Below are 11,468 nucleotides of genomic sequence, written 5' to 3'. Positions count from 1 at the left end.
CGACATTTGAGTAGGAAAGGTGAGAACAAAAGAGAAAGAAAGGCCCTGATTATTAAGGAGGTAGGCCCCTTACTTTCATTACCTCATTTCTCGCGGAAAGTCAGGAAGGTATTACTCTCAATTAACAGATAAGGAAATTGCTTTGGCTAAGACTAAAGCTGGCTCTTGCTCCTAGGTTCCCATCCTAAGAAATCCATCCCCTTTGGGACCCATCAGGGGAAGAGGTGGTGGTTAACTAGGGTTAAAAACAAAATTTCTAGTGCAATAATCACCCCCTCCCCGTCCCGGGCCCCGCCCTCTCTAGTGCAATAATCTTAGATCACAGATGGGATCTGGGCTCCCTCCATGGTCAGGGAAGGCCAGACCGACCAGGATGAGGCAGGCACGAGTCCTTCATAGCTATTTAGTTTGGAATAAATAGGTTTTCAAATTTCACCGAAGAGCTCGAGTTCTGTGGGTTTCATTTGATTTCTAAAAATCTGACTACAAAAGCAATTTATGTTCATTGTAACAAATCTGGAGAAAGGCGAATCTAACACTGGGTAAACAGCTCTCGGTAATTCTGGCAAGGCAATCACCCTTCCCCTTCTTGGGGGATTTTGGGCGTATTTTGTGACCCCGACTTGACCTGGACCCCACGGCGGAGCATAGGGCATGCAACGTCACAGAGCAGCATCTCTAGGGTTCCTACTGCAGCATGCACGCCCCCAGGCCAAAGCTCCACGCCCCAGGAGGGTCCTCCTGCAGGAACCCCGCGGCGGTTTGGAGCCGGCGGTGTAGACAGATGCCCAGCTCAGCTCCGCGGCGGCCGGCTCCCGGCCCGGGGCTCCGCGCACCCACGTGCCTCGCGGCACCGCACACGGCAGCTCGGCCGTAAAGGCTCCTTTACGGGAAACCGCCTCCAGTTTCCTGTCATGGCTGATACGAGAAGGCGACACCCGGACGCGGACCCCCGCAGGCCGCTCTGCCGCACGCCGGCCGCCTCGCGGGGCGCTGTGACCCGCAACGGCCGGGCGCGGACGGCCAGAACGCCCCGCACGAACACGCGCCGCGTGGGGCGACGCTGATCCACGCAGCCGCCCCCCCCTCGGCGCCGCCCAACAGCCGCCGAACCTTCTGGAAGCGGCGCCCCACGGCGCCCCGCCGCAGCCAGAACCGGACGCCGGGGGAGCCGGCGGCAGCTCGGGGGGCGGGGCGTCTGGGGGCGGGGCCGGCGCAGGAGTCCGCGTTCGATTCGTCGCCGGCGCCCAGACCCCGCCCCCGGCGCCATGGCCCCGCCTCCTCCCTCCCCCTCCATGGCGCCGCCCGGGCTCATTCATTCCGCGCCAGGCCTGCCAGACACCTGCGCTCTCCTTCAGCCGCTCGCGGTCGCCGCCGGCATGTCAGGCCCCGCCGCCGAGACCCCGTCCGCCATCCAGATCTGCCGGTAAGCGGGGCGCGCGGCGCGGTGGGCGGCCAGGACGCCGAGTCAGCGCGCGGGCCCGCCCCGGCCCGCCCCGGCCCGCGCCCCTCTGCGGCCTCCCCCCACCGCCGCCGCCCCAGCCGGGTGCCGGGCCCCGCTTCTCCGGCTCGCCGCCCGCCCGCCGCGGCCGGGATGCGCCTCGGACTCCGCAGCGCCGGCGGCCCCTGGCGTATCCCGGGGACGGCGCGGCGCGGCGGCCACGCAGGCCGTTTGCGGGAGGCATCCGCGCGGCGCCCTTCCGGGCGGGGTCGGTGCGCATCCCCCGCGCCGCGCGCCCCGCCGGTGCCGGAGCGCGCTGGAGCCCCTACCCGGCTCCCGTTGAGCCCCCCTAATCGGGGGCGTTCTCCGGGCGGTGGCGCCTCTCCCACCGCATCCCCCCAGAGGTGGGGCGCGGATAACCAGCTCGCCCGGCGAGCCCCCGGGTGGGTACCCGAGTGGGCGGGGGCTGCAGGGGAGCATTCCCTTCAGTGTGATGCCTCGGGTTTCGCGGAGAGCCGGTGTTAAGTGGAAGAGCGGAAAATCCCCTTCCCTGCTGACGGTTTACTGCTCCGTGGAGCCTGGAAGCATCTCACACAATGGGGCGCAGGGTTGTTCTTCGCAGCGGACCACCCCTACCTTCCTCCACGGGCCCGAGGTAGATAGCAGCCCCCCGGGAAGCCGGAGACCCTGAGCTGGCTTATTTCCCGCTGGAGCGCGGAGGGCAGCCTCAAGGTTACTCTCATCCCTTTGGGCAGAATCAGAAACGGAGCGCCCTGGTATTTGGGGAGGAGCTGAGTAAGGGCAAGAAGTGTGGGAAGGCCGCGCTAGGACCGGGCCTGCAGCGGGGCTGTCCTGCCTGGTGCGCGCTAGGAACGAGCTGCTTCCTGGTGTGGGGCTGGTTCCTGAGGTTTGGAGGTTGGGCATCACACTGAACTTGGGTCCCAGCCAGATCGGTTTCCTGTGGATGTTGACATCTCTCTGGAAAAGGCAGTGGCTGGGTGTGTGCTGGAAGTGCTGCATGCACAGGGTGCCTCGACTCCGTCTCACTTCTGACCCAGTCAGAAGCCTTTTCTGACCTCAAGGTCAGTTTTGAGTTTTCTAGGAAGAGGAGACTTGTAAGGAGAACCTTGCTGTGCTCCCTTTGGTATCGGCTGTGTGGCGGTCATGGCCACACCAACTCCCAAGCTCCAGGGCAAAAATAACAGAAGCAACTGAGTTGGGTAAAGGACGGGCCTGGTGTCAGGGCCCTGGATCAGGCTCTGCCTTGTATTGGCCAAGTGACCTTGGCATTCAGCATTTGCACAGAGGGCTTGTGTATCTCTGGATTCATTCGGTTTGCTCAACTTTCCTGGGAGGGGGGATGGCAGGGGTCTCACCACTGTGAAGAGAGGAAGGAAATTGGAGTAGGAAATTGAGGCTCTTACCAATGTCTCGGTAAGGTCATCCAGCCACAAGAGCCTGAGGGCAGCCCCTGCCAGGTTGTATGTGTCCAGACCCGTGGATTTTCCACTACATCCCTCCCCCCCATAAAAGAAGATACCGATTTCAAGCTACACATCTGTGTGTGTGCTTTCTGTTACCTTGGGTGTGTACGGCACTGGTTCTGGCATATTTACAATTGCGCATTTTCTTGGAATGGCCTTGGGACAGGTGGGCAGAATGCTTGGCTGAGGTGAGTGGCAGGTGCCTAGCTCAGCTGCCAAAGGGAGTTGGGGCAGGGCTGTGAAGAGGGCCATGGTCACAAGGGTTTGGCCCAGAGAAGCTCCAGGACACTGGAGAGTGGGCATACCAGGGCAGGGAGCCCTTTAAGGACATCTGAGCTGATACCCTGCGTTGAAAGAGGAGCCTCCTGGCTTGGGACAGCCAAGCCTGTGAATTTAACGAGTTTCACTGGACACCTCCAGGGAGCCAAGTGGCACGGAGGGACACTGACCGACATGGAACATTTGGTCCCCAGCTTCAGGGGTTCACAGTCCAGCAGGGAAGGATGCCAAAACCCCCACTCTACCAGATCATTAAGAGTGGTCACATGCTCTCGGTTTGAAAGGCGGTTTTGAAGGGATGGGGCGCTAAAGGTTGGGGAGGCAATGGTTAGAACCAACTCCGCAGCCCAATGAGGAAAAAATGTAATCTGCCAACTAAACATTAGCATTACTTAAGTGAATGCTGCCTCCACCCCGTTTGGAAGCTGCCTGACCTTCCAGTGTCCCATTTTTCTCCTGGGTGGTTCTGAGTGTTAAAGAAAGTGTATCTAGGGGCACCTGGGTGGCTCAGTGGTTAAAGCCTCTGCCTTCGGCTCAGGTCATGATCCCAGGGTCCTGGGATGGAGCCTCACATCGGGCTCTCTGCTCAGCAGGGAGCCTGCCTCCTCCTCCTCTCTCTCTCTGCCTGCCTCTCTGCCTACTTATGATGTGTCTGTCAAATAAATAAAAAAAATCTTAAAAAAAAAAAAAAAGAAAGTGTATCTAGTTAGTGCCTGTTGGAATGGCTGGCACCTTGTAAGTAAATGGAAGCTCTTTGTGTCCCAAAGTGGGACACTGGCTCAGGAGGCCGAGGGGCCTGAATTTGAATCCTAGCTCGGCCTCTTATAGGTGAGTGGCCTTAGGCATGTTCCTTAACGTCGCTGGGCCTCAGCTCTCTTCTTTGCGAACAGGAGATGATAATGCCTGCTCTAGGGATTAAAATCCTTGGCGCAGTCCTGGGCAGTTATAAAAGTGAGCTCACAAGGGGAATGTGAGCTCACAAAGAGAACAGTTCACCTTTGAGAACCTGAACTTTGGACAGTCAGGCCACTGTGCGGTGCTGTCTCCTCCTCTTTCTGACCCAGCCCTATGATGCAGGTGCCCCGGGCAGCGGTTAAAATCTCAGAAGAGCATGTCTCCTTTGGTTATTTTGGTTTATTTCCCTTGGCTTAAGTAATGTTAATGTTTAGTTAGCAATTTACATTTTTCCTTGTTGGGACTCAGAGTTCTAGAACATCAGATCTGGAAGGGCCCTTAGAAGCCCTCCAGTCCAGCTCTGTCATGTGACTGGGAAAATGGGGCCCTCAGAGGTTAAGGTCTTGGTCAAGGACAGACCTTGGGCCTTGACCAGGAGCTGAAGGCTATTGGCGGATTATTCCCTGCCAGTGTCCCTGTTGCTGTGGTTTCCCTCCTGCTTTCCAAGCCGAAGTTTATATTTGGTTGTGAGGCTTATTCATGGCATCAGTGTGGGCCCCTAGCAGAAGCCCCCGAGTGTGTGTTGAAATAAAGTTGAAGGACATGTCATATAACAGGTTGTGGGAGAATAGGGCTTTGTGGGACGCTGATGGAAATCCTCTATGTCTGCATTGTCCAATATGGTAGCCATAGTCACTGGCCTCTGAGTGCCTGAAATGTGGCCACACAGGGTGGGGGGACTGCATTTTTAATTGCATTCATTTAAATATAAACCTACATAGTCCTGTGACTGGTGGCTACATTATGGGACAGTGTAGTATGGTAGAGGCATGTAGAAACTGGGAATTATGGCAGGCCTGGGAGAGGAAGGATTTCCTCAGGCTTCAGAAGCGCCCTGGGAACTGCAGTTGGCTCTCAAAACGCGCGTGTAGCTAATGGGGGCGGACCTTGGTTCAGACTTTGCCCAGGGCAGGTGATCTAGGAGTCATTTATTTGTAGGTAAGTGTGTGAGGTCTGAATGGGGTTTTTTGTTTGCATGCTCTTAGATGCAAATCTGCCCGGAAATGTCTTGAGGTTAGGGACTGACATTGTTCACAGCTGTGCTGAGAATGCCTTGAGAAGTGCTTGGCCTCTAGGAGATACGACTTCTGGTAGATCTGGCATCAAGGAGCCAAAATGTTGGTGGAAAGGACCTGAATTCTAGTGTGTTAACAGGTTAACATTTTTCCCCTTGGACTCGATCTTTGGGTCTATAGTGGAATTAATAAAAACATCGAATCTGATTTACAGAAGCCATACCCTGAGCTAATGTTCTGGAACATTCTATAGAACAATGAATGCACAGTGCTGACTCCCTTCTTGCTAGGACAGGGAGGCCCTGGAAAAAGGTGCAGCCATTGCAGCCCAAGGAGCCTCTGGTTGAGTAGGCTGTTGCTCACGCCACCGCCCAGCCTCCCCCTGCAAGTGGGCCAGGCAACCTGGCATCGCCCTGGATTTGGCACCACAGGCCACCAGCTCCCTGGCTTCGGTCGGGCCGGAAGTTGCTTTCTCCTGTTAACCTTAAAAAGAAAGCTGCCAGTTATTTTACCAGAAAGAAAAAGGGGGAGGTTACTCTGGAACTGCCGGGCAAGGAGGCTTAGGGCAAAAGCACGGGCAAGCCTGGGAACAAAGGAGAGGGACGCTCTTTTATATGGGAGGGGGCGTTCCCGAGCCCTTAGGAACAAGAAGCCTATTGGAGCGAACCGGGAGTGCAGAGTATAGTGGCTTCTCATTGGCCGACGTGTGACAGTCCCCCACTGGCTGGGCTGTTGCCAGGGGAAGGGGAAAGCTTTCTTCCTCGTGCTGGGGCGGGCGCAGCAGAGCTAAAGCCGGTGCCCTGCGGAGCGGCCTTCCCCGCGGCCCTGCAGGCGCCGCGGCGCCGCGGCGTGTGGGAGCTCCCCCTGCCGGCGCCCTGACGCCACTCCACCCGCCACTCCACCGGTCTCCTTGGACGGACCTTCACTGCGCTGGGGCTCGTGCAGGGGCGCCCCGCCCGGAGGGACTGCCCTGTGTGCCTCCAGGCCCCCTGCGTCTCCCTGCCAGAGGTGTCCCGGGGAGGGGGATGCATTAGAAGGTCACCCGCCCCACGGACCACCTGCATCCCAGTAACTGAGGAAGCCTCTTACAAATGCACATATTCCGCATGCACATTACACTTAAGTAGAAAAATCAACAAAATGCAGATTTTAAAACATTAACGAGATACTTGGGGGGAACTTGGCTAGTCCTTTGAAACTTAAAAGATACTAAGGAATTTCCCGTGTGTTTAAGGTGAGGTCTCTGTAGTTCTGCTTTTTTAAAAAACGACCTTATAAGGTATGATGTACACAATGAACCATACCTATTTTAAGCACACTGCTCACAGAATTCGAGATGTGCACCCCCAGAATTACCACCACCACTGTGACACAGCGTTTCCATCACCCCCAGCGGCCTTCCCAGCCCCAAACCCTGGTAAACAGGTCTGCTTTCTATCACTCTGGTTTCTGCCTTTTCTAGAATTTCGCATGGGTGCCATTATGCACCTGGCACTCTGCTTGTGAGCGCCACCTGCCGAGTGCGTGTCGTTCTTTCTTCTCACTGTCCAGTTGTGCTACCTGCACTTTGTTTCCCCGCCAGTCTGGGAACACCTGGGGTCTTTCCAGCTGTTGGTGATTGTGAAGACAGTTCACACATGTGGATCTCAAAACTTTTAGTACGCCACTGGTGAATCCTGAACACACACTTGGTATTCAATGTTATATTTTAGGTGAGATCATTGTTTTGTGGTTCTACTTTTTAAAAATTAATTAATTTGACAAAGAGACACAGTGAGAGAGGGAACCAAGCAGGGGGAGTGGGAGAGAGAGAAGCAGGCTTCCTGCTAAGCAGGGAGCCCGATGCGGGGCTGGATCCCAGGACCCTGGGATCATGACCTGAGCCAAGAGCAGACAATTAAGACTGAGCCACCCAGGCACTCCTGTGGTTCTATTTTTAGAAGGAGTCTTTCTGGTTTAGAGGGAATGCTGAGATATTTACAAATGCTAAGCTGTGATGTCTGAGATTTGTTTATTTTATTTTTTTTTTTTAAAGATTTTATTTATTTATTTGACAGAGAGAGATCACAAGTAGGTAGAAAGGCAGGCAGAGAGAGAGAGGAGGAGGAAACAGGCTCCCTGCCGAGCAGAGAGCCCGATGCGGGACTCGATCCCAGGACCCTGAGATCATGACCTGAGCCGAAGGCAGCGGCTTAACCCACTGAGCCACCCAGGCGCCCTGAGATTTGTTTAAACTCCTCCAGAACTGGGGAGTGGGTGGGAACAGAGAGGAAACCGATCATCTGAAACCAGAGTTGACCAGTGGGGCTGTTTAGTGGGGACTCGGGTTCATTTCCTTCTCTCTGCTCTTGTAAGTGATGTTTTCCACAATAAAGAATAAAAAGATGTGGGCACCTGGGTAACTCAGTTGGCTAAGTGTTCGACTCTTGGTTTCCGCTCAGGCGGTAATGTCAGGGTCCCGGGATGGAGCCCTCAGTCGGGCTCTGTGCTCAGCGGGCAGTCTGCTGGAGATTTTCTCCCTCTCCCCCTGCTTGCACTCCTTCTCTCTCTAAAATAATTTAAAAAAAAAATTTTTTTTTTATTTGAGAGAGCACAAACGGGGAGAGGGAGAAGCAGGCTCCCCACTGGCAGAGAACCCGATGTGGGACTCAGTCCTAAGACCCCAAAGGTAGACACTCAACCAACTGAGCCACGCAGGTCCCCAGTAAATAAAATCTTTAAAAAAGAAAAGGAATGAAAAGACCAACAGCCTCTTGAGTCTCTACTCCAGACCTACTGGTTTTGCATCTTGGAGATCTGGGGCGCAGAAATCTGTGGCCCACCAGTGCTCCACCAGAGCTGGTGAGCCACTGTCTGAAGTAGGGATGGGAATTTTCCACTGCTGTTCTTGTGTCCGCTTTCCTCAGCCACCCCGCTGCCAGAACCCGTGCGCTAGTTGGCAGCCTCCCAGCCCTCCTGACACCTGCCCTGCAGGGACCCTTACCGCCCAGTGGAGCTGCTCACCCCTGCCGGAGGTCGGGTCTGGCCTGATGGGTGGTAGAGGATTCCAGGTCCTGGAGATGAGAATCTGGGCCATGTTGCTCAGAGTCCCACCCATGTCCTGTTAACTTTAAAAAGGAAAGTTATTTTATCAGCAAAACTGGGTTTATTCAGGAAAATCAGAATTGCAATTCAGGACACACAAGCTATGGAAAGACCATAAGCAAGTCCAACAGACAAAGGAGAGGAACATTATTTTATGGAGAAGAAGGCGGAAGTCTGGAGGGGTGGTACTGAATGAGAGCTAAGTGGTGATGGTCTCTCATTGGCTGAGCCACAGGAATAGTTGTTTTTTTTTAGAAAATTCAATGTACATCTTTTCCTGTTGGGGTCCTTTAGCTGATGATTCTTTCCTGTTGACGATTCTTGTCTGGGAGTCTGTAATTGGCAGTGTTTCCTGGAACTGACATTGAATGGCATGATCCCCCTTCTAGCCTGCTGACTTTGGGTTTTACCTTATTAATTTTCATGCCACTTTTGTTTTGTTTTGTTTGGGGGGCAGGGACAGAGGGAGAGGGAGAGAGAATCTCATGTGAGCTTCACACCCAGTGCAGAGCCTGATGCAGGGGTCTGTCTCATAATCCTGAGATCATGACCTGAGCTGAAATTCGGAGTTGATCGCTAACTGACTGAGCCACCCATGTGCCCCCATTGTTTTTAAAAGAGGTTTATTTATTTATGTAGTTATTAGAAAAAGAGAGCGCGAGAAAATGCTTGAGCAGGGGAGGAGCAGAGGGAGAGAATCCTCAGATGGGGACTCTGCACAGTGCAGAGCCCAATTCAGGGCTTGATCCCAGGACCCTGAGATCTTAAAATGAGCTGAAATCAAGTCAGCTTAACTGACTGAGCCACCCAGTACCCCTCTTTTGTTTTGTTTTGTTTTTGGTCAAGCTCTGATGGAGAGTCAGGCCTCCTTATTTAAGATTTTATTTATTTATTTCACAGAGAGTGAGAGACTGCACAAGCAGGGGAAAGACAGAGGGAGATGGAGAAGCAAGCTCCCCGCTGAGCAGGGAGCCTGACACAAGGCTCCATCCCAGGACCCTGGGACCATGACCTGAGCCGAAGGCAAACGCTCACCCTCCTGAGCCCCCCAGATGTGTCCTCCCTCATTGAGTGGCTTCATCTCTCAGTGCCAGGAAGGACCATTCCCGGTTGTCATGTCCTACATTGGAGGGGGAAGCACATGGCAGTTGGAAACCACTTAAGGCCACATTTGAGTAATGAAGGTTAGGAGTGTGGATTCTCAGGCACTTCCTATCTCTACTACATCTTATCAAGACCGTAGTGTTGGAGATCATCTCCTTCCTGGTACGTCATTTTTACGAAAGTCTGACCCACAATCAAACCACACAACTGGAAATATTTATGCAACAGAAGAAGTAACATAACAATTCCAGATTGTGTGGTGGTTCTGTACCAGGACTCGAGGTCTGGAAGTGCCTCCTGAAAGTCTCCACTGAGACAGGTGAGGAGCGCAGGATGGTGCACAGCACCGGGACAGGCTGAAGGAACCCAGGACATTGGGGAAGACACGGTGCAGCATGAAGCAATAGCACACGAGCTTTCTGCAAAAATAGTAAAATTTCAAAGGTGTATTAAAATAGTACTGTTGGGGCCCCTGGGTGGCTCAGTGGGTTAAGCCTCTGCCTTTGGCTCAGGTCATGATCCCGGGGTCCAGGGATGGAGCCTCGCATCAGGCTCCCTGCTCAGCGGGAAGCCGGCTTCTCTCCCCCTGCCACCCGGCTTGTGTTCCTTCTCTCGCTGTCTCTCTCTGTCAAATAAAATCTTTAAAAACAAAACCAAACCCAAAAAACCCACTATTATTATCTAAAAGAACAGTTTGCAAAAACAAATGTTATCCAATAAGACAGCCTGTAAGGTTGCAAAATTAGAGACCGTGAATTTGGATAAGAACTCAGAGTCAAGGGGTGCCTGCGTGGCTCAGTGGGTTAAAGACTCTGCCTTCAGCTCAGGTCATGATCTCAGGGTCCTGGGATCAAGCCCGGCATCGCATCGGGCTTTCTGCTCAGTGGGGAGCCTGCTTCCTCCTCTCTCTCTGCCTGCCTCTCTGCCTACTTGTGATCTCTGTCTGTCAAATAAATAAATAAAATTAAAAAGAAAAGAACTCAGAGTCAAATAATAGTTCAGATGAAAGACTTTTGTGACTCCTGAACCTTTTAATCCTTCACAAAATGCAAGTGAGAAACTAATTTGTCACGGGATCATGATGAGGCTGGTTCTGAAAAAGGCCATAATAAAAAAAAAAAAAAAAAAAGAAAGGTTTTCCCCTTTTCCAAGAGCCTGGGGAGATGGGGATGAGGGCATTTTCTTTCCATGAAAGTGAGAGTAGAGGCAGACAGCGTGGAGAAGGCTTCTAGGCCTGGCTTGGACTGCTCAGGGAAGCTGTGTTGTCATATGTCATCGACTTCACGGCCTGGAAGCCTGTGCTTTTGGTCACCAGCTGGTCAGGCTTAGGTGCTTCACCTAGATGTGTCCTGTTGGAGTTTGGTGGCACAGGGCTGGTGAGCAGTGCCTGGGAAGGGCATTTCCAGTGAGGCTGATGAGTCTTTGTGGAGGTGTGTCTCCCAACAGACGAAATCTCAGGTCACAAGGTCTGTGTCTCCTGGGAATGAATGGTGAAAAGGTTGGTCTACGAAACATGGTTATTTTTTATTTTTATGTTTTAAAAAGATTTTGTTCATTTATTTGAGAGAAAGAGAGGAGCATGAGTGGGGTGAGGGGCAGAAGGAAAAGCACTCTCCGTGGGCCTCAACCTGAGCCAAAGGCGGACACTCAAATGACTGAGCCACCCAGGCACCCCTATTTTAAATTCTTAAAAATATATTATTTTTAAAGTAATCTCTACACCCAGTGGGGGCTTGAACCCACAACCCCGAGATCAAGAGTTACACACACCACCGACTGAGCCAGCTGGGTGCCCTGTACCAAAGCCTGGTTATTTTGTTTTTTTTTAAAGATTTTATTTATTTATTTATTTGACAGAGAGAAATCACAAATAGACGGAGAGGCAGGCAGAGAGAGAGAGAGAGAGGGAAGCAGGCTCCCCGCTGAGCAGAGAGCCCGATGCGGGACTCGATCCCAGGACCCCGAGACCATGACCCGAGCTGAAGGCAGCGGCTCAACCCACTGAGCCACCCAGGCGCCCATTTTTTTTTTTTTTAAAGATTTTATTTATTTATTTGATAGAGGTCACAAGTAGGCAGAGAGGCAGGCAGAGAGAGGGAGAAGCAG

At 53.2% G+C, this 11,468-nt stretch overlaps 1 protein-coding gene across 1 annotated transcript in view; it reads left to right on the top strand.

Annotated features, from left to right (window-relative positions):
* Positions 1-1,209: 1,209 nt before the first annotated feature.
* ACOT7 (acyl-CoA thioesterase 7) overlaps positions 1,210-11,468 on the top strand; it is a 94,827-nt gene continuing 84,568 nt past the window's right edge. Inside the window, exon 1 of the mRNA XM_059377405.1 lies at positions 1,210-1,426. Within this exon, the coding sequence (XP_059233388.1) occupies positions 1,269-1,426 (158 nt within the window). The 5' untranslated portion in view covers positions 1,210-1,268. The remainder of the gene's footprint in view (positions 1,427-11,468) is intronic.

This window comes from Mustela nigripes, chromosome 14 (assembly GCF_022355385.1).
Source record: "Mustela nigripes isolate SB6536 chromosome 14, MUSNIG.SB6536, whole genome shotgun sequence".
Classification (NCBI taxonomy): Eukaryota; Metazoa; Chordata; class Mammalia; order Carnivora; family Mustelidae; genus Mustela; species Mustela nigripes.
The sequence above is the reverse complement of the archived record's forward strand: the minus strand, read 5'-3'. Positions and strand labels throughout refer to the sequence as shown.